The 24,642-nt window shown below is 31.5% G+C and overlaps 1 protein-coding gene across 2 annotated transcripts in view; it reads right to left on the bottom strand.

The window, feature by feature from the left end:
- Positions 1–24,642, bottom strand: part of LOC145240166 (meiosis 1 arrest protein-like) — a 644,978-nt gene that overhangs the window by 383,011 nt on the left and 237,325 nt on the right. For both annotated transcript variants that reach the window (XM_080103755.1, XM_080103756.1), the window contains exon 5: positions 15,835–15,957. In XM_080103755.1, coding sequence (XP_079959881.1) covers positions 15,835–15,957 — 123 coding nt within the window. The remainder of the gene's footprint in view (positions 1–15,834; positions 15,958–24,642) is intronic.

Raw genomic sequence — 24,642 nt, forward strand, 5'->3', positions numbered from 1 at the left:
TGAGTGTTTGTGTGTTCGTTAATGTGTGTGTGTGTGTTCGTTAATTTGTGTGTGTGTGTAAGTGGAGAGAAATGTTGCAGAGATGAGCGCCCAGAGTGGGGCACCCAGTGACACTGAGCTATAGACTCTGGTCAACTGCGTTTCACTGGTTTATTGAAGAAAAATCTGGCTTTTAAAAGGTTTAGGTAGCTCCCAGAAACACCATTTCAAATAAATTCAGAAAGTTTTCTGATTGGTCCAAAATTTAATTATTTGTTTTTATTCAGGATAGTGTATGCACAGATGACATGTGAACAAACACGTTTACATATTTTGATTTTGTACATCCATGTGTAAACATCATCAACTTCCCGCCCAGATATAGAGTTGTATTTGTTGTTTTATATAAATAATGTTCTCTTTTGTAAACAGAAAATACTTTATATTTAAACTGTTGCTAAAACATTTTTTTGCTGAATTTTGTGTCAGTGTATATATATATATATATGTATATATAAAAAAAGAGAAAATGCATGTTTCTTATATTCTTAGTACAGCAATCCACTCCAAAAAGTAATAAAAAAAAGGCGAAAATGAAAAAAAAATGGTACTCTTGCAGAATTGGATCTGGATCCTCAGAAGTTACCGTCAATCATGGCTTGGGCTCGACCAACATTCAGTGGATTAAGCCGAAAGTTGCTAAAATGTTTAAACGCTAAATAGTTTTCTTTTTTATTGTATTAAAAAATGTGAGTTTTTAATTAATATTTGGGTAAGGGGGGGTACTATACACAGATTCAAAAAAGTTGTTCAAAAACGAATAAATGAAAGCAAAGGTAAGGTAAATTACGTTTTTATTTAACTGGATAATTTTTTAGCGTTTTTATTTAATGTAAAATGTTTAATCGGCTCAAAAAACTCTGTGTTTATCTATGTATTTGAAAAAGATGAATGGTCGCAGACTCTGTTGAATACGTTAAGTTTGGGCAAATCAATGAAAAACTATACAAAACAGTGTCAGACACCTACTGATTATATGTTATTGTGACATAGGCTGACATATTCGGTGGGTTTCTGACAGTATTTTGTATAGTTTTTTAGTTTTAAATCATTTTCTCAAACTTAAAATCATCAACAGTGTCCGTCACCGTTTGTATTTTTCAAATACACTGATAAACACTGTTTTTCGAGCCGACTAAACGTTATAGTAAATAAAACGGGGTTGTATTACTAAACACAGAAACGAAAAAGTTGTTGAAAAATAAATATAACAAATAAATGTTATCAAAGGCAAGATAAGTTACTTTTCTACCTAACTGAATAAGATTTTAGTGTTTTTATTTAGTGTAAAATGTTTAATCGGTTCGAAAACATGTAGTGTTTATCTGTATATTTGAAAGATACAAATAGTGGCAGACTGTGTTGAACATGTTAAGTTTGGGAAAATGAGTTAAAAGTAAAAACTATACAAAATACTGTCAGGAATTCACTCAATATATGTTACCGTGACATAGGCAGACATGTATTCGGTGGTTTTTAACAGTATTTTGTATAGTTTTTTAGTTTTAACTCATTTTCCCAAACCTAATGTGTTTAACACAGTCTGCCGCCATTTGTAATTTTCAAATATAGCAGTAAACGCTGTGTTTTTCGAGCCGAATAAACATTTTACATTAAAAAAACAAAAAAAATTATCCATTTTGGTAATAAAATAACATATCTTGCCTTTGATAATATTTGTTATACATTTATTTTTTGACAACGTTTTCGAATCTATATGTACAGTAGTACAGACCCAATAAAAACACTAAAAATTATCCAATTAGGTAGAAAAGTAACTTATCTTGCCTTTCATAATATTTACTTGTTATATATTTGATTTTGTTGACAACTTTTTCAAGTCTTCGTGCAAGTACAAACGTAAAGGTGTATTTTCCTGTCTGATTTTATTTTTAGTACCGCGCTTAAATTTAAATTTCACGATATCTTTTTTGGGGGAGGGTATTTTTTTTACATTAGGTCCACCTTCACAATTTTCGACTATGCTGAATAAGAAAATCTCATTTAAAATCTGCAGAGGCAATTAGTTTTCGAGATATAAAGACCTGCACTATGCACTATAATTCACTGACGGCCATGAATAAACACTCCCAACCTCCCCATATTAAGAACGGCTTTCTGAATAAACAACACCCATGCTTAACCACATGTTTTAACCTTTTACCTGTCTTTCGTCTTTTAAAAACGGCTTTTGGAATAAATACCACCATTCTCTACATGTTAAGAACGGCTTTCAGAATAAACACCCCCAAACTACCCATGTTAAAAAATAGTGGAGGTGGACCCAATGTGAAAATTTACCTTTTGTTTTTTTAATAAATTGTTAGTTGAAAGCACAGAATAGTGACAAAACACCATCCCCTCCCCTTGGTAAGAATAGTAAAAAAAAAAAAAAAAAAAAATGGTTTTCTTGGTAGAAACTTTTCTGTATCTCACCTAACAATTTCTGGTGCTAATGAATTTACTGATCCGCGCTATTTTTTAAATCCTATTTCCAAGTTTAATTAAAGTTTTATAATATGTTTTTTTATTCAATTGTAAGGTTACAGTACAGAATAGGTACAAAACACCCTCCCCATGTTAAGAATGGCTTTTTAAATAATAACATTATTATTTCAGCACCGATCACTCTCTACATGAGTACCTAATATTTTTTTCCAGCCATTCTTACCATAGAGAGGGAATGGTGTTTTGTAACTATTCTGTACTTTTAACTAACAATTTATTATTAAAAAAAGATATTGTGAAATTATAAAAAAATAAAAAGATATTGTGAAAGTTGAATTTAACTTGAAAAAAACAAAAAAAAACAAAACAATCTGAATGGTGCGTTCAACATTGTAGCCGGAGCTTATTTGGCAATAAGGTCACGTTAGTCGATTAATGGGTGCTAATGCACTTACTGATCCGCGCTAATTTTTAAAATCGTATTTCGAAGTTTAATTAAAGTTTTATGGTTTTTTTTGGTATTTTTTTAGATTAGGTCCACCGCCACAATTTTCTTTTAAATGATGACTTTTAAAGATTTCCGACTATGCTGAATACGGAAATCGCATTGAAATTTTGCAAAAATAAGTAGTTATCAAGATATAAATAGTTGTTTTATGCATTGTATTCTTTAGCGGCCATCTTTGTTACGTGCGTAGATTTGTTTATGACGCACGCAAGCATGTAAAAAAGATGGCTGCCAGAGATTACAATGCATTATACAACTTTTTATATCTCGATAACTACTTATTTCTGCAAAATTCCAATGTGATTTCCGTATTCAGCATAGTTGAAAACCTATCAAAGTCGTCATTTAAAAAAAAAATTGTGGAGATTCAATTGTAAGGTTAAAGTACAGAATAGGTACAAAACACTCTCTTCTCCCCATGTTAAGAATGGCTTTTTAAATAATAACGTTATTATTTCAGCACAGATCAAATAAGTGCACGAGTACCCAATTTCTTTAATAAAGAAAAAGCATTCATATTTTCTATAAATATAAAAGCGAAAATGTATGTATGTATGTATGCATGTGTGTTCGCTTTTTCTGTGTGTCTACAAAAGGCTTCTTTCAGAGAAGCGGTCGCTCGCTTAACAACTTTTTAAAACTTTTTATATCACATACAAATTGTAATATCTCACAGTTAACAACGAAGCTCGCCTGTCTATTTAATTTGCTCGATTTCGGGAAGATAAATATTCAATATTTGTCCCTCGCCGCATGTGGGTTAGTCTTTTTCCTATAACATCTTGGGGGTGGGAAAAAAAAAGCGTTCAGCAGTAAATGAATACTATCCCGCAGTTGACCTCATTAACTTATTAAAACGGGCACCTGCTAAATCCAAGTAATTAAATAAATTCAAACATGTTTCCGTAAGCATGTCGCGGTGGGGCAATGGTTAACATCGCACTTTTTTTTTCACACTTTAATTTACAACTTTGCCTCAAGGGTTCGGGTTCGATCCTCATACTTACTTTTTTATTTTTAACCCCCCCCCCACCCCAAACACCCAGGCAACGCCGGGTACCCCTCGCTAGTCTTATATAAAAACAATTTCATTAAAAAAAAAAAAAGAAGAAAAAACGTGTACTTTCAATTTTTGTTAAAAAAGGTTTTCTTAAAAAAAACAAAAAAAATATGGTAAAAAAAAAGCAAACAACAAAACATTAATCGGTATTCATGCAGAGAGTGATTCGTGCTGAAATAATAATGTTATTATTTAAAAAGCCATTCTTAACATGGGGAGGGTTGGGTGTTTTGTACCTATTCTGTACTTTAACCTTACAATTGAATAAAAAACTTATCATAAAACTTTAATTAAACGTGGAAATACGATTTAAAAAATAGCGCGGATCACTCTCTGCATTAGCACCATAAGTACAGAATAGTTAGAAAACATCCTCCCTCCCCATGTTAAGAATGGCTTTCTAAATAACGTTAATGATTCAGTACTGTTCCTTGTCTGCTTAAGTTTAACTTTTGTTTATTAAATTGTTAGGTGAAAGTCCAGAATAGTTAGAACACACCCATTCCCATGTTAAGAATGGCTTTCTAAATAATGTCATTATTTCAGCAGGGTAGCTTCTCTGCATAAGTACCATGTTTTGTTTTTAAATTGTTAGGTGAAAGGACAGAATAGTTACAAAATACTGTCTCCATGTTAAGAATGTCTTTCTAAATAACATTATTTCAGCACGGTATTTTCTATGCATACATACTATTTTTGTTTATTAAATTGTTAGGTGAAAGTATAGAATAGATGCAAAACTCCCCTCCCCATGTTAAGAATAGCTTTCTAAATAACGGTATTATTTCAGCACGGTACCTTCTCTGCATAAGTACTATCTTTTGTTTATTAAATTGTTAGGTGAAAGTATAAAATAGTTACAGAACACCCTCCCTTTCCCATATTAAGAATGGCTTTCTTAATAGCATTATTTCAGCACGGTACCTTCTCTGCATAAGTACCATCTTTTGTTTATTAAATTGTTAGGTGAAAGTATAGAATAGTTACAAAACGCCCTCCCCATGTTAAGAATGGCTTTCTAAATAATGTTATTATTTTAGTACGGTACTTTCTCTGCATAAGTACCATGTTTTGTTTATTAAATTGTTAGGTGAAAGTACGGTACTCATGTAGGGATTGATCCGTGCTGAAATAATAACGTTATTTAAAAAGCCATTCTTAACATGGGGAGAAGAGCGTGTTTTGTACCTAATCTGTATTTTAACCTTAGAATTAAATAAAAAAAAACATATAATAAAACTTTAATTAAACGTGGAAATACGATTTTAAAAATAGCGCGGACCACTCTCTGCATTAGCACCAAATATTATTTAAGCCCGTCATTAATCCGAAAAATTTCTTAAAAAAAAAAACCTGCACTTTTATCAAACCATTTACAGTGTTAATAATAAAAAAATGTTCATATTTTCTTATATCGAAAAATAAAAAAACAAAAAAAACGACTTTGACTCAAAAAAATATCTTTATTATATCAGGCAAAAAAAAAAGTTTGTCGCTTGCAAAAAGCAAGCGACAAACTTTTTTTTTTGAAGATTCATATATTTTGTAGGGAAAAAATTGGAAGGATATACTGCTGCACTTAAATCGAAAATAGCTAAACTGATATTGCACTGGATATTATAATCACATGCAAAATTTTGGGATAGTATTTTGTCGGAAATTTGGTTCACTTTGCTTCCAATATTTACGTGAGAGATTTATCTCGTTTGCTGGTTATCTTTGAAAAATATCAGAAATTGCAATTTTTTTTGGTAGTTTTGACCTTTTGATAATTTTTTTTCCGTTATTTTGTTGATTGGATCAGAAGATTGTTCATTATTTTGTGGTCCTTTTGTGATTTGATGTTTCTTATGGTTATTTTTTTGCTTTTCGTTTAATCAAAAGGTCGCAATTTTGTTTTTTTTGTTCTTTTTTAGCTTGTCATGAACAAATTCCCTTTTTTGTTGTTGTTGTTGTTGTTGAGTTCATATCATAATTCACCAGTTATGGGATTTCATTCACCAGTTTTAGGGAGACTGTCATTGGTTTTTAGGGATGTGTTCACGCCTGTTTTTGGAGGTCTTTCTTTAGGGTATTTTGGGGATGAACTGAATTCAGGGAAATATTTCAGTGAAAATATTTTTCATGTTTTATAATCAAATGTGAGAAAAACGATAGACATTGTCATAAGTTAAACAAAACAAAATAATGAGTTAAAAAGGCATATATTCACAAAAGAGATAATTTATGTATGTTTAAAATGGAAGGTTTACAGAATGTTTGTGTACACATCAACTACATGTACAGAATGATTACTGGTGTGGCACGAAGAGATAATAACTAGAAGCCATTTAAGTTCATTTTGCTTAAATAAAAAGAGTCATCGAAATTTTACTGAAATTTTCAATTTTCTATCTGTGTGAACTGGGATTTTCTTATCGAAACAATATTAAAAATAAAAAAATGTGATGTGTGCATATATATATTAAAAAGTTTGACTCATATCCAGGTAACCTACATCTAAAATTTCAAGTGTTTAGAACCAAAATTGGCAGAGGAATTTGGTAGAGCCTACAAATGTCAACTCTTTCAACTTTGATCTCTTGGCAGCCAAATTTTCACCCAAAAACTGATTAAAAAGCTTGCTGCATGCCTGAATATCTTTTATGTAAAATTTTAAATATTTAGACTCAAAATTGGCTAAATAGTTTGCTAGAGAGTGCAAAGGTCAAATCCTTTGAACTTTGACCCCTAAACAGGCAAATTTTCCGTCAAAATCAGATTAAAAAGCTTGCCTCATGTTTGAATACACTTTATGTAAAATGTCTAATGTTTAGACCAAAAATTGACTAAGAGGTCAAAATTTTTAAACTTTGACCCTTTATTGTTTCGGGCTCAAATCAAATTAATAAGTTTAATGCATGTCCAAGTAACCTACATCTAAAATTTCAAGTGTTTAAATCCAAAATTGTCGGAGGAGTTTGGTAGAGGTTTCAAAGGTAAAATTGTGTAACTTTGACCCCTTGACAGCCAAATTTCTGGCCGAAAACGAAAGATTTTGGCAAATCTCACTACCCCTTATGTCAAATCTTGAGTTTGTAGACTGAAAATTGACAGAGTAATTTGGTAGGGAAATGTACACATACAGACAGACACAGAGACAGACAATTTACCTTTTTATAGGTATACTAGCAGTTCTGCCCGGCTTTGTTCGGGCTCTATGTACTGTTCATAACTTCATGTGTATATGTATATATTAAAAAGTGTGCATATGTACAGTAATGCCTTTCTATATAATAAACTTCCTTAACTATTATAGAGAAAAGTTAGGAGAGACTGCAGAGGTAATTTTTTTTTTTAACTTTGATCCCAATTTTGACCACTTAACATTTATTGTTTTGGGCTCAAATCAAATTAAAATGTTTGACCCATGTCTAGGTAACGTACATCTAAAATTTCAAGTGTTTAGACCCAAAATTTGCGGAGGAGTTTGAAAGAGTCTGCAAAGATCAACTGTTTGATCTCTTGGCAGCGAAACTTTCACACAAAAACTGATTAAAAAGCTTGCTGCATGCATGAGTAAAATTTAAAATGTTGAGACTAAAAATTGGCTTAATATTTTGCTAGAGACCGCGAATGTAAAATCTTTTGAACTTTGACCTCTTGGAAGCCTAATTTTCGGCCAAAATCTGATTAAAAAGCTTGTCCTGTGTCTGAATAGACTTTATGTAAAATTTCAAATATTTAGACCAAAAATTGGCTGAGTAATTTGGTAGAGACCACAGAGGTCAATTTTTTTTAACTTTGACCCCAATTTTGACCCCTTAACATTTATTGTTTTGGGCTCAAATCAAATTATAAAGTTTGATCCATGTCTAAAGAACCTATATCTAAAATTTCAAGTGTTTAGACCCAAAAGAGGAGTTTGGTAGAGTTCTCAAAGGTCAACTCATTGAACTTTGACTCCTTGACAGCCAAATTTCTGGCCAAAAACTGATCCAAAAGATTTCCCCAAATCTCAATACTCTTATGTCAAATCTCGAATCTATGGATCAAAAACAGATAGAGTAATTTAGTAGGGAAATGTACACACACAGACAGACAATTTCACTTTTATAGATATACTAGACTACCCGTGACCCATTAGGTCAGTATGTTATATTAGCTATGGAATTCATGTATGAGTGTGACACTTGTGACATAAAGAAAATAGATTTTTTTTGACATAACAGAAACATTTCTAGGAAAGTATATTAAAATGAAAAATCACGGACGGATCACTCAAACATGAAAAAAAAATCCTCCCTATTCGTGTAAAGTTACCTATTTTTCTGAATAATCGCTCAAAAATCGAAAATTAAACATGATTTTCCTACGAATCGAACGCTGACGAAAGTCATTTAGCAGCAAAAATGCACATGAACCTACCGATGAGAATGAAAAACCCATATTGGAATCCTTCAACCTAGTTATAGAAACTTAAAATCTAAATAAAAATAATTAATAAAACTTGAAACAAAAAATAAAACCTAAATAAATAAAATAAAACTAATATTGAAACAGATTAGTAAATGTGTCAACAAATTCACCGTTCTCACACAACTATTTTGTATCTAGAAATGTAAACAAAAAATAAAAAAAGAAGGAAGGAAGGAAAAGGGACGGATAGAGAGTAGTAATAGTAGTAGTAGCAGTAGTAGTAGTCTTGGCTTTACTACAATTGTTCTTATGTTTGTCAACCGGTTAAAGTTGATTAGTTGTAAGAAAATAGCGACAGTATAGTTTTAATAAAGAATAGTTGCAAAACACCCCCACTCTTCCCATGTTAAATAATAATTTCGAAATAATAACGTTAATATTTCAGTGCGTAGGTCAAAATATGCAAAAGAAGCGATTTGTGTTTATTTGTTTACGTTGTTATGAGTTAATGTTTATGCGCACATGCGCAACCAGATGTCATAAACTGGAAAGTGGGTTACATCACTCGTTACAAGGTCATTTGAGTTTTATAATTATATAGATTAATCAAGGTTAAGAATATTCAAAGATAAATATGTATATACAATTCATCTTTACCAAGAACTATCAGTGTTTCTGAAACTATTTTGTCAGTTATATTCAACCTTGGACCCCAGTCACTATTAACTGTCAAGATCTATACACACCGATCTCTGTGTCTCTTATTATTATATATATAAAATTGTCGTATTTGTGAAATTTGATAAAGAAAGCAGATTTTCGTTCCACTGAGCAGAAGCATATAGATGAAGTTTGAAAATGGATGGAAAATAAAATGGAACAAAAGCAAATAATTGCGGCAATCTGACTGTGCCATGTTCACTGTTTTACTTTCCTTCTTCCCCTAATAAATTGCCAATTACTTACTTCCATCAGAAAACCACTGACATGATTTTTAGATCTCATTAGCGTTCAGTAAACAAGAGACAAATTTTTTTTTAGCCATTTCTTTATTTTTACCATTTTCCTTCAGGGGGCAAGAATTTAGATATGTGCATTGTTTTTTTTTGTTTTTTTTTGTTTTTTCAATTCCTCAAAGCAAGCAATTATATCTAATTCTTTACAATTTTGAAAAACAAATAGTGGAAACAATAGTTGATGTTTTAATATCTATATATAAGTAACATTTTGATTATTCAGACTACTGTTCTCGTCTTGAGTGTTATTTTCACAACATTTCGGCCAATGTAACCTCCGATCTTCTTCAATTGTATTTTGAACTTGAGAATCGTTCTGTCAAATTCAGAAATCTGCTCCAAATTTCAAACAGAACCCTTTATTTAATTCATCAGAGTAGAATGTATGGAATAATCATGTTGACACACCAGTTCTCATTAGATCACTGAAGTTAAGCAATGTTGAGCCTGATTAGTACCAAATGGGTGATCAGTTGGGAATATCAGACACTGTATGTAGAAGGATGGCAACACTTCTTTGCAAGAACTGCAAAAAGCCTAACATCAGCATCTTCTTTGACTGGGATATACATGTGACTGGGGACCATTTGTGAATTTAATCCCATGAAACTTCCTCTTTTGGGGGAAGCCAGTTCAGCCCGCTTAGAATGAATGCCACTGGCTGGCTATAGAAGTAGAATGCTCTCATTCCATTAGCAATGGCCAGGTAGAAGGCTTAAGTAATTTGTAATTGTATTCTTAGTATTGCCTGCACTGAGGATTAAACCTTCAACCTCCAGAAGAATAATATTGTTCATCTAAAAGCAAGAATAGGTTTAAGACTCACAAAATTTATACTAGAATTGTCTGGCATAATCGATAAAGTACTAGATAAAATTCAGTTCCAAGTGATGGACTTCTGGAGGTTTATACCGTTCCTCATATTCTGGAAAGAATAAAAATATATACTACATTAATATATGTACATTTATAGTTCTATTACATAAGGTGTACTGACTAAAAGAGTAAGTCAGTCCCAAGTTTCAACTTCAAGTGTAGGTGATACCTAGGACAGGCAAACATTATAGGTGGTTGTTTCTGAAAAGAGATTGTACAAGATGACAAAATCCTAGAGGTAGAAGATTTTATCTGCTACCTAGGATAGGCTGAGGTAGTGGATATAAATTCAGTACAACTTCAAAGCACCATTAGCAAAATTTTGTGAGGTGTTGCATCTTATAGTATCATGGGCTGTATTCTCTACATCCAAGTAAATTGTATAGCAATTGTGTCAGGATTGACCTGTTGTATGCAAGCAAATGCTAGGCCCTCACCCAGATTTCTCTCACCTGACTGCACTGGGCTTTTAATATAAATGTTAGTGGGACAAATAACCTAACTTTATATATGGATAAATATATGCAAGGTTTGTGGAAGTGAACGACAGTAGAGTACAAGATTATATTTAAAAAAAATCAAAATAAGAATGTACCATTTATTTATATTTGTACTACAGAAGATCAGAAAAACATCAGTACCCTCAGTTTCAAATCAAAAACAAAGGGGAGCAATCTCTGGTTGCTTATGCCAAACTCTCTTCAACTTCTGTTGATCAGATATTGGTCCTTTTTTAAAATTGATGGTACCAATATCTTTTTGGATCATCTGTAATGCAAATATATATATATATATATATATATATATATATACATATATATATATAAAAATACTATTCTATCGTTAAAATTTTATGACAACTGGTAAAAAAGAATCTGTATTTTTAAACCAATAAAATATGCCAAATTTGTATATATAGTGTCACGGCAAGCCAGCTTTAGTTTTGCTATTTTGGGATGAATTTTGCTCAGAGTTTTTTTTTCTTAGTTGTCTCCCCTGTGGCCTTGCCAGACCACTAATATATATGTATGCAGTGATTATAAATAATGTAGCTATTTAACAAAATGTCCTAAAAATGAATTAGCAAGTTATATTATTGAAAACCATTTGAAAGAAATTACAAAAATTAGTGATTACTATATTTATCTATTGTTTCATAAAAAACACTAAGTACTTATCTTTATTTTATTATGCAAAGGTTGTTTTCTTGTTTAAAAACAACAACAAACAAAAAAACATTACAATTACCTAAAAAAAATGGGAATAATGAGGGAGGAGGGTATTTGTTGGCTATGAAAGTTTTAGATAAAATTTCTCAGTTTTATGTCGATATATAGCACATTAATAATGCCTTATCTTTGCTGAAAAGAAAAATTCTTATCCAACTAAAGTGAATAATTTAATCCTAAGTTAAATGTAAAGAGAAGATACAGAGGAAAGATTCTTATATGTGTGAAACTTATTTGTTTAGAAGGGTGTGCATATTAGCCCGATGGATGCCGTCATAAGCTTTGGAATTATCAGATCTTTTTACGAAGTTCTCTGCCACTATTGGAAAAATATTTGCTCCACCAGTCATATGAGGTGTATGTCCACACCTTTGATCTTTGTGAGTTCTATCGAGACATGCATTCAGTTAAAAAAAAACAGCATTTCTTGCCATATACAATGCAGAATGAAAGCCACTGTTGAAGCATTGGGTTAGAGTTTATGTTTTGGATCCAGGTTTCCATAATGAGATTGATAAGTCCCTTATTTTTTAAATACACTATGCAGAATAAGCAGTATTTTAGAAGCATCAGATGAGAGTTAGTATCCAAGTTGTCACATTAATGAAACTCAAGTTTATTAAAGTACAAAATGCAACATAAATAGAACATATTGTGAAATGGTAAGCATACAACAATTTTTTTAATTTTTGATTTAGATACATATTGTTGAATATCCGTGGTCCATCCATCCATAGCCCTTGGACCCCTGAAGGGGCATAAGCCATCTAGAACTTTGTAGATGCTTTTGTAGCAAGGAGTTCTTTTTTTTGAGGGTGCTGGTTCCACGCCCAACCTTCCCAGAAGGTATGTACAGCGCCTACCTTTCCCAAATAGTCACCCATCTGGTACTGGTCAGGCCCAACATTGCTTAACTTCGGTGATCTTACGAGAACCGGTGTGTCAACGTGATTGTGCCATATGAATATCTGTGGTAGGTATACCTAAAGTGTCACTTGGCAGGAGCGAAACATAATTTACACAGACCAGATATAAATTGATAGTCAAAAATAAAATAACTTTTAATTGATTTAGAATTACTTTGCTGGAAGAAACAAGACACAATTGATTGTCAAAAATGAAATAATTGTTGACTGATTTAAAGCATTTTGTCAAGATTACACTTATCTAAAGGTTAGCTTCAGATGGGAATGCCAATTCAGTAAATAGACACCTTAGGGATGTGTCAAAATGACAGAGAAGACAGAATCCCAGCAGGTGGATGTGCGGGTGTCACAAATTGTTATATCAACCCAAAGTTGAGATCAGCAGTTGACTGGTATGCATTTGAGAAAATCTCTCTGTCAACCCATGTACCCACTTCTTCCTCACTAACCTGCATTCACTCAATACCATCGCGGCTCTTTATAAACAGACTTCTTTCTCCAAATTTACAACATGGCAAGGAAGAAGAAAAAAAAAAAGAAACAACACACTGAAGATAGAGGATACCTCTGAAATATATTTGTGATAAATTTCAAACAAGTAAAATATTTGTTTATTTTCCTAATATTACGTTGTATTTGGCTTTCAAGCGCACTTGATGCGTATTTTATTTGATTCAAATTAAAACAACGTTTCTATATGAACTCTCATTCTTTGATATATTATTATATTTTTATACAACAGTATTGTTGATATTCATTTAAGCAGGTGAGAACATTTCAAGTTTATGTGGCATATCTAAATAAAAGTGAAAAAATTGTTGCATGAGGTAGAAAAGGTTGACCACCTTTTGTGCTGATGAATATTTCCTGTGTGTAAATATAATCTGACTATTTATGAAAGCATTTGGTATTTTCCATATTGATTTGCTTTCCTTCTGACGTAAGCAAAACCATTTTGTTCTGTTTAGTGATTGAAAACGTCTAAACTCTGACATTTAACCAAGTGTTCTTTCACATGGTTATTTGCAGCCGAGGCAGGTTTCAATACTTAGCTTGAACAGATATTTTTGGAAAGATGTACTTTCCTGCGCACAGCCTACACATGGCTTCCCGCGATCTCTCTTTTTAATGTAACATATGCTTTCACTTAATGCTATTTAATCATGTTGACACACCAGTTCCTGTCAGATCACCAAAGTTAAGCCACGTTGAGCCTGGTCATTACTAAAGTGGGTGACCAATTTAGGAAGTCCAGGTGCTGTATGTAGGAGGACGTCGACACCTCCCTGCAAAAAATTGCAAAACCTAACGTCGTCATCTCCCCCAACGGGGATATACATGCAACTGAGGTCTGCTTGTGAATTTCATACTCCTATGAAACTTCCTCCTTCGGAGGAAGCCGGTTAAACCCTGAATAGGGTTGGTGCTGACTGCACACACACACACTTAATGCTATCGCTCATTGTTGTTACATAAGCTTTTGTAAGTAAACAGTTTAGAGTAAGACTGTTTTTATTAGTGTTAATTTAGAAGCCATTATTGATTGCAATGTTATGCTGGTCATTCCAAAAGTAATGCCTCCTATTTAATTTTTAACTCAAAAAGTTGAAGATCTATGAAGACAGGAGTGGTACCATTAAAATGAGTAACCTTTTGTGCTTCAAAATTTATTTTTCTACATAGCCCCCATTCTCAATGCACTTTTTCCACGAATTCAATAACGTATCCCTGCTTCTGATGCACATCAATGACACAGGCTGCTTTCTTAGAGTCTTACACTGTCAATATCTGCAACAGAGAGATGAAATTTCAGGTCATGAATGCATAAGTTCGGTCATCATAACAATGTAATTTGTAAAATATACCTAAAATTCAAGTGTTAATCAGAATACATAGTTATATTTAATAAACTATACCTTAAAAATTAAAATTTATATTTAAACATTAAAAATACTAATCTATTAACACATTCTTGATGTAAAAACACAATAAGTAAATGTATTGAAAAATATTATAATTATACTAGTAATATTAATTATTGAATTAAGAACACTTAATTGTGTTACATAATTCAAAATGAAAAAAAAAAACAATATGTCAACCATGTAAATAACATGCACTGGAGCTAAAATTATAAGTAGGCTACATCAGTTACCAAATGTTAAATTAAATTGGAAAATCTTGTCCTTACTTTCACAAAACCTATTCCATAAACAGAGATTCTCGATACTAGATACTAAGTGAAAGATAATGGAGCAAGTTTCAATTACTTACATTGTTCCATGCATTTATTTTATCTTAAGCCTCAGAAATACAGAAATTACAAGTTTTAAAACCTAGCATATACTTTATAAGGATTGACTATTTAATATGGTATGTAGTTGTCTGTATCTAAAAATTACAAATGTATTTGTTTAAGCGTATCTAATATGCTTTCTCTTCGTAAAGGATTGAAATCCTATATTTAATTAATGTAGCAGTCAGTAGAATATAGGTGAAGGCATTCACATCAGGGTTCTTCTTATTGTTTCTGCAAATAGATATACTGTTGTTATTATTGACAGTATTAATATTACAGTTATTAGTATTATTAACATTACTAATATTGTTGTTATTGATATTTTCCCTAATTTTATTATTAAAATCAGGCTTAACTACACATTTGTAAATTATGTCCTTATGCAGTCATTATTAATAGGATATGTATTTCTATTCCTATAATTGCAGAAAATAGTTGGTGAACTAGAACTTGTGTTACTTTACTATTTTTTTATTTTATTATTCAAAGTGATTCTGCATTTGTTTTAAATTAATGACTGTTGAGTACAATAATCTCATCATTTTTGTTTATAAGCCTACTATGTCTACGTGGAAATCTACAAACTATTTTCAGTAATCTTTCAAAATTCCTTAGGAATATTAGTTTGGATGCTACATGAATAAGGAGGATTAAACCATGTACTATTTCTCCTATTGTTTTTTCAACTCCTTATTTTTTTTTGTTTCAAATGTTTAGTAGATCTGAAGTTAATTTATCATTATTACAAAATTGACTTCAGTTTTCAAAGGAGACAAAACATGCATGCAATAATGACAATATTGGTATATAGATTAAGTGAAAGATTGATGTAAATGAATTTTATAGCTAAATAATCTCATAAAGATCAAAATGGAGACAACTCTTTTAATAAGTGACACATATTTACACATGACATCTATAGACAGCATGTCTTTACAGGTAACTTGCATCTCACATTTCTCCATCTATATTATTGTTGGTACATGCCAAGCCTCTTATTTTCAAAAGTCATTACTTCAAAAATTAATTCTTTACCTTTAGATGTTCAACATTGACAGTTTGAATTGCTTTCTCAACCATTTTTGTGATATCTGGGAGGTTCTTGTTGTTCTTGTTTGTAATTAGAAATATTTGAAGAAGGCACTGAGGAGCAGAACTCTGCAAAGAGAAATGGTGATATTAACATAATACCAAAGCATAGTACAGAAGAAAAAGCATGCTGTAGAAAAAGAAGGAATTGAATTTTGGCAAGGGTCACATTAGTACATGTCAGGGTAACCTAGTGGCAAGCAGAAATAGACTCAGTACAGCTAGCATGATCACGTCGAGGGTTCAAAAGGTTAGTTCCATCAGCAAGAAACACTAGAAAGTCAGATGTCGAATGATATTATATATGCTGTAGTGCTATGTTATCGTTCCTTTGTTTACATTAGAACAAAACAATCACAAATATGCCTGTCGGTAGAGAAAAATACATGACCAATACATATCACAATAACAAATTGCTAAAAATAGCAACAATTTCTTTCCAAGGAAAAAACACAAAAACTTGATTTTCCGCAAACTAAACAAAACCAATTGACTTTTTATTTTGGACTGAAATTAATATATATATATATATACACACACATGTAATAAATACCTCAGATATTTTTGCCTGTATGAAATCGAGCCTGAAATTAATTATATACAATGACTTGTTCATTGAACCAATTTCTGTAACCGTAATGCTTTTCCATGAAGCCATTGACTTTCTCAGCAAATCTCTAGAACAACTAGGGAGCAAGGAGACACCCAAGTACCAGCTTTGACACTTGTCAAATCATCAAGCCCAGTAGCCAAGGGACTCAGTAGCAGTAGTTCAAACAGTCCTTTTCAAACTATTTATGTGATTCAAATTGGTTTTTGGAGGACGATTCACAAACTACCTGAATGTGATACACACTTCACTCTATGCTACTGCCAATGACTCCTGCAGCCTCCAGCTCATTCTTGTAGCTTCCAGCTCACTCCTGTAGCTTTCAGTTCACTCCTGCAACTTCCAGTGCTTCCAGCTACCCACTCCAGTAGCCTTTGACATTCAGTTACCAGCTTCAGTGCCCACTAATGGCTACCTCCTTGTACAATTTTTTTTTTTTTTTTTAAACTCACATTCACCCCTAACAAGGCATATCACCACTTGGATGTAAGGGGCTACTATTTGGGGCCATGCCTAAGAAAGATGATGTTGATTTACATTACATTTAAACGAAAAGAAAGATGTTGATTTAAGTTACATTTAAACCTGCGTATCAATACAGCAAAGGGAAACAGGTATCAGGAAGGGTATTCCAAAGTTTAGCTCTTCGAGAGAAGAAACTATGAGAATAGAAAGCTTTCTGGCATTTAGGGATCTCAACAGTGAGGGTGTGAGATTAATCGGGTTTGTCAGGGATATGTATATCAAAGGGGCACAAGTGCAACGAGTTCATCAGAGTACATTTCATTAAAATATTTGTAAAACAGGCATTGTGGTGATGGGACATCGGTTGGAGCTTAGTTGACAAAGTGAAACCTGTGAGATTAGAAACTCTTTTTTGGATCCTATCCAAGAGGGAGAGGCTAGTGGTAGATGCATCAGACCATGAACTCAGAAAACTAACCGACACATTTTTTTGTAAAAAATTTCTTTCTCCCCAATAGGATTACAATTCTTCCAAATTTCCTAAAATGTTTTCTTTTCAAATATCTATAATTTTCTTGAATTAAGTTATTGTTTCCCTTATATTTAATGGAAATTAGTGAAATTTTATGAATAAGCTGTAAACATTATATACGCTCCAGACAAGGTAGGAGGCCACTTGATGTAAGGATTAAAAAAATACTATTTCAAGGTCAAAAACCAACCAATGAAAAATGTTAAATAGATAGATTTTGATCCAAAAAACAGCAATTCTTCCCCCTTTATCAGAAATATCACTCATAAAATGTGAGAAATTAAAGACTGGAAACAGAGTTTAGTGACTGTCAAAAGTAAAGTTAATGGCCATGTTTTACCCTACTAAAATTGTTACGAAAAAGTAAACACACTGCTGTTACTAAATAAAAATGCATTTATATCATCCAATGAAAACCCTTGTTGCTATGGAGAATGACCAAACAGATTATGGGTTGACCCATTATTAACCTCATCTACTTATGTCATCTTTCTACAATCCTTTCCTTTACCTTGCTACTATTACTAATTCCCTCAATTTCCATCATGTTAGTTCTTTCTTTTATGGGATAATACATTCAATAAGTGAGCAAGATAATCAAAGTTTTAATATTATATTAGACTGCAAGGGGGTCTTTTACATTTGTCTAATAGACAACTCATCATCCAAAGTATCTTTTTTTCCTCTTTCATTTGATGAATTCTTTGTGATTTTCTTGCTTCTGAAGAATGATTAAAATCTAGTCAAAAAATATGATGAAATATTAAGCAAAGATAATAACACTGGCGACTAAATGGTTAACAATGTGGACTAACAACCTGGGTGTGCAAAGTTCAAATCCAGTTTGTTCCACAGAAACACTTTCACTAAAGACGCTAAGATGTGGTCCCTCCTAACAAGTACCTGATGTGTTTCTAGAAAAAATTTTCTGATTAGAAATATATCGGGGAAATCAATGCCAACAAAAAAATCATCTGATTTATACAAAATGGATGAGTGGTGAGACATCAAAAACCAACCAATGAAAAGTGTTAAATGAATATATTTGGATCCAGAAAACAGCAGTTCTTCCCCCTTTGTTAGAAATATCACTCATGTAATGCGAGAAATTAATACAAAATAAGGGAAACAAGAATTCCGGGGCTACAGAAAGTAAAGTCAATGCCCACTTTCTACTTTCCTAAAATTGTTACAAAAAATAAATACACTGTTGCTGCTAAATAAAAATGCATTTATTTCATCCAATTGAAACCCTTGTTGCTATGGGGAAACTAATGCCAACACAAAATAATCTGATTCATACAAAATGAATGAGTGGTGACGATATTAATGATAATATAAGGGAGCATTAAAAGGTTCTTTGAAAGAATTGAGTTATGAAGCACTGGACTCTGAATATACACATGCCAGGTGAAGGTCTCCCATAATGGGGAATACACATACAGAAAAGCAGAGAATGTATGAGAAACCATAGTTCTACATGGAGCCTTATCTTATAAAATTCCAAGAGAATTAATGTAGCTAATGCGGAAAGCCTGGCTAATACAGTAATTAGCAGAGATAAACTTTAGCATTTATAATTAGCCTGTATACAATAATCTCCATAAGCATTTCTGCTAAGTGAAATGCTTTGAACATCACAATATGCTTGTTAACAAATGTACATTGCTTTTTTAATTCAATTTATTTATATATTAATAGATAATACTTGTTTATTGTTATATAAACATGCTCACATCCCGCTGCTACAAATAGCCACTTGTTTCAATCAAACAACAGATATCATCAGGCAGCGACTTGACTATTCAAAAGTTCAATGAATAATGGATTTTTATTTTAGGTAGGAACTCTTTAGAAGTTGGAGTTAAAAAACTTAAAACACAGAACCTTAATTAAATAAAAAAGTAAAAAGGGAGAGGCAATTTAAATAAAGTTAAAAGATTACAATGGGGAGAGAGTGATTGAGAAGAGAAAAAAAGGAATAGAGACAGAAATAGAGAAAGAAAATAGAGAGAAAACAAAATAGAGAGAAAAAGAAGAGAGAAAATATATATATATATATATATATATATATATATATATATATATATATATATATATATATATATATATGTGATATGGAGAAGAAAAGAAAGAAGATATAAAAATTTATTATAAAGAGAATAAGAAGAATTAGTCCATTACTTTTGAATATAAAAAAAACCCGAGTATATTAATAGATATCATTAATATAGTTTACTATTTTTACAAAATTGTAACTTAAGTAGTGACTAACATTTTATTTGTAAAAGTCATATAATTTTATGTACTAGTTCCTTTTGCTGCAAACAAACAGATTCAACGTTTGGCCCAATAGCCAGTTGGAGGTCTTGGCATAAGAATACAAGATTTTGGCGACTATTTTTTACAGCATCTGTGCAAGTTGAAGTTAGGAGATCATATGAATAAAAATGTATGTTGTAGACTTTCTGCAACTTGCCAGATAAATCAAGGCACATGGGGCATTTTTTTAAGAGCTATGTTAAATTCTTTTTCAGCACAGACCCAAATAAAAGGTATTTCCATTAACCTTCGATGGTGTCTATTTTATTCATCTGCAGTATCAAAATAACTTTCTATCAAAGTCAACTTTGTTTATAATGAAAACCAGATTTTTTTTTTTTTTTTTTTACATGGTGGTCACCACTTATCAAGGCCCGGAAGCCACTCAGGGATAAGGGTTATTGTAAGTACAGTACGTTAGTGTGCAGATTTGATGAAGTGTTTACTTAAGGGGGCGGTTCATTAGGAATTTGTTAACGTTGGACTTGAAGACATCCAAGTTGTAGTCAGGTGGGAAGCAGGCAGACGGAACAGAGTTCCACAGGCGTGCAGTTCCACCAAACTAGATACTATGTTCCCAAATTATCTGTTTCCTAAACGTTTTACAATCTGTCAAAGTTGTTGAAAATGTGAACAAAAGAATTCACATTTAATTTAGGAATTATGAGAACATTTCACTCGACATTAACTATTGGTCTATTCTAATTCACTTTCTTTGACCTTGTGCTTATATATATATATATATATGAACGAAAACAAATTCCGAAAGTAAAGCTTCCTATTTATTTTTTAACTCAAAACGTTGAAGAGCTACGAAGACAGAAGTTGTACCATTAAAACAAGCAACCTTTTATATTCCAGATTTTATTTTTCTACAGTCATCCGCATTCTCAATAGACTCTTTTTAGGAATTGAATAATGCGTCTCTGCTTCTAATTTACATCCATGACAAGGGTTGCTTTCTTCAAGTCTCACATTGTCAATGTCTGCAGCAAAGATATAAAACTTTTAAATCATGAATGCATAAGTTCAATCATCATAACGATGCAATTTGCAATCCCTTCTGATCCATTCAGGCAGAATAAAAATATGAGGCATTACTTTTGGAATGCCTCTCATATATATATATATATATATATATATATATATATATATATATATATATATATATTTACAAGTAGGCCACCCGGTGTTGCCTGGTTATAAAATAGGCTTAAATATGATATTTTAACGTATGCAAATCTTATATTTATGATTATAGAACTAATTTCTTGTTGATTATTATATTGTAACCAATATATAGAAGTGATTTTAATAGTTATATATATATATATATATATATATATATATATATTTGTAGTCATCGACATACAGTCCTGTTTCGTTGTATCACAACTCATCAGTGCCGCCAGACTACCACCTCTCCTAAACCAAGGATCGAACCTAGAACCGTTGTGTTGACAGTCGGCTGTTCTACCACTCGACCACGGAAGCGATGCCCGCAAATAACCCGTCCGAATGTCTATTTAAACAAACATCCGTCCACTACTTGTACAGTGCTCAAACCGCTTGTTTGTAAACAAACCGTGAGCTTAGCATTTTTCAGCCAATTAAGTAGCAAGTGAGATTATTTATGACAGTGCTCAACCCAAAGAGGGATATATATATATATATCACTTGGGTGCTATCAGCAAGAATCAAAACCAAAACATTTAGTTCTTTAGCATTATTCTGAGGACAGATGGATATCAAAACTTAAAAAATTAATACAATTTGATGTATAAATATATATATTTGTGCATACATAGAGGGGCACTTTAAATTATGTCTAACAAGTTCTAATTTTTCAATTTTAACCCCTTAAAAGCTATTTTTACCAGGTATTTATTCCGTTGGTCTGAATTCCCTATATATCAAGTTTCAAGTCTTAACTAAAAACTGACAAAGTAGTTCAGTATAGATCATTCCCCGTACATACGCACACACAGTTACTTTTATGTATATATATATATATATATATATATATATATATATATATATATATGTACACTTGCAGAGTACCCAGCACTGCCCAGTTATAAAATATGATTTATTATAATATTTTAATTTATGCACATTTCATATTTATTATTACAGAGCCAATTCTCTATTGATTATCATATTGTACCCAATATATAGTAGTGATTTTCAAAGTAAAAAAAATATAACTTAGGTGCCATCAGCTACAATCGAAACCAAAATATGTAGCTCTTGAGCCTTATTTGTTACTATCTGAGCCACCAAAATAAGCCGACACTAACATATAAATGTATATTCACGCATGCGTACAAGAGCACGTTAAGTTGATTTATGCCTGCTAATTTTATCAATTTGGATCTCACAGCAGTTATCTTTACTGGCTATAAACTAATTAAATTTGTTCCCTATTATTAGATGGTCGTGTCATCAGCATAGATGTCAACGAATGATTTAAGTATGTGTTTAGGGAGATCATTGATGTAGATCAGGAAGAGAGTTGGGCCTAGGATTGACCCTTGAGGGACTCCAGCATTAATACTGCAGGCTTCTGATTTTTGTCCATCAACCACTACTCTTATGAGCCTATCGGAGAGAAATGATTTAATGATTGAGAAAACATTTCCAGTTATACCGTAGCTGGAAATCTTGTGAAGTAGGCCCTTATGCCATACCTTGTCGAAGGCCTTTGATATGTGTTGTATGCATACAAAAGCACGTTAAGTTGATTTATGCCTGCTAATTTTATCAATTTTGATCTCACAGCAGTTATTTTTACTGACTATAAACAAATTAAATTTGTTCCCTATATATCAAGTTTCATATCTGCAGATCAAGCATTGACAGAATAGTTTGGTAGAGACCGTTCCATACACAGACATACAAGGTCACTTTATATATATATATATATATATATATATAGAGAGAGAGAGAGAGAGAGAGAGAGAGAGAGAGAGGGGGAGAAAGAGAGAGGGGGAGAAAGAGAGAGAAAGGTATGGATAAATTATTATAATAAAGATCAGATACAATTCAAACATCCCTCAATGACTCACATTTATTTATTTCATTTATAAGAATGTCTGTTTCCTGAGAGTTTTACATATGGAACTTGCTTCCAAAGTTGTTGAGAATGTGTACAAAAGAATTCATATCTAATTTAAGAATTATGGAAAAGTGCCACATGACATTAACTATTGGTTTATGCTACTACAGTTTCTAGTTGGCCTTGTGTCCACATTTGGGAAAATTTTATTATTTGATATTGAAAGCATTTTTTCATTTTGCAGCTGACTTGGTTGCGCATCTTTGGAAAAATAATTACGATCATAATCAATTTTATTTTCATTCAGGTCATCTTTTCATGTTTTTCTCTCACTTAATGTGACAAAAGTAATAACGGTTGAAACAAACATGAAATCGAGAGTGACAATTTTTTTTTCCAGACAGAATTAGCACTTTATATTAACGAAAGAATAATTATTTTAAATGTTCCAATATTTGATTCTGAAATGAAAGTATTCCAATGACGCTTGGAATGCTACAAATGAAAATTGCAAAATATATGTCATAAAGATTGGCTCAGAAAGTGAAATAAAAAGTAACAGATATTGATTAAAACATGAAATATGTACTAAGAATGTTAGTTAAATTATGGAATAATGTACTAAATTCATTGATTAAACATGGAATATGTAATATTTTCACAGAAATCGCTTCAGGCAAGGCAGGAAGCTACTTAGTTTATGCAACTAAAAAGAATACCACTTCAAGGTAAAAAAATTAGCCAATGATAAATTTTATTTGGATAAATTTCAACTCAGAAAACAGTAACATGGAATGTGACGGCTAAAAGACGAACTAAGAAAAGTGACAAAAACTAAACCCAAGGTACACTTTATTTTTTCCATAAATATTAAATATACAAAAAAAAAAATTAAATATTAATTAAATATAATAGCCAAAATATGAAATATTATTAAAAATCTTATAATATCAATGTAACATTTACTAATATATTAAAGATATTGCATAGCGTTAAAGATATTGATATAGCAAATATATTGCAAGTATACATATAGACAATCAATATTAATTTATTGTTCAAGAAATTTACAATAAATATTGGGTAAAATATGGAATATGTACAATTAATATTGATAGCCTAACTCCTAATGGCCAAAAATATTAAGTAAAATAAAATATTTTTAAATTTAAAATATTGCTAAAAGTATTGATTTTAAAATAAAATTAACATATTGTCTAAGATGTGTATTAAAATACCATCTAAGTATCAAATTTTAATTTAAAACTAAACGGAATATGCTAAAAATATTTGCTAAAAATGTACAAAAATTAAACTATTAATTAAAAATGTACAAAAACCATCCATTAATAACTGTATTAAAACTACTGATTAAAAGCTATTCATTAAAAATGTACTAATAATGTAATATGTACTAAAAAATTAGTTAAAATATATAAAAACTATTTAGTAAAAATTTACAGAAGCTATTGGCTAAAAATGTATGATAGGTATTGGTTAAAAATGTATGAAAGCTATTGGTTAAAAATTGTATGAAAACCTTTGGCTAAAAGTATATGCAAAATATTGGTTAAAATGTATGATAATTATTGGTTAAAAATGTACAGACTATTGATTAAAAATGTACTAACTAAATGGAATATTGGCAAAAAATGTATGAAAACTATTAGTTAATTATGTATGAAAACTATTCATAAAAATATATGAAAACGCCTGGCTAAAACTGTACAAAAATTATTGGTTAAAATGTACTAACTAAACGGTATA

The sequence above is a fragment of the Euprymna scolopes genome, chromosome 19 (assembly GCF_053919585.1).
Source record: "Euprymna scolopes isolate OS-2025 chromosome 19, ASM5391958v1, whole genome shotgun sequence".
Classification (NCBI taxonomy): Eukaryota; Metazoa; Mollusca; class Cephalopoda; order Sepiida; family Sepiolidae; genus Euprymna; species Euprymna scolopes.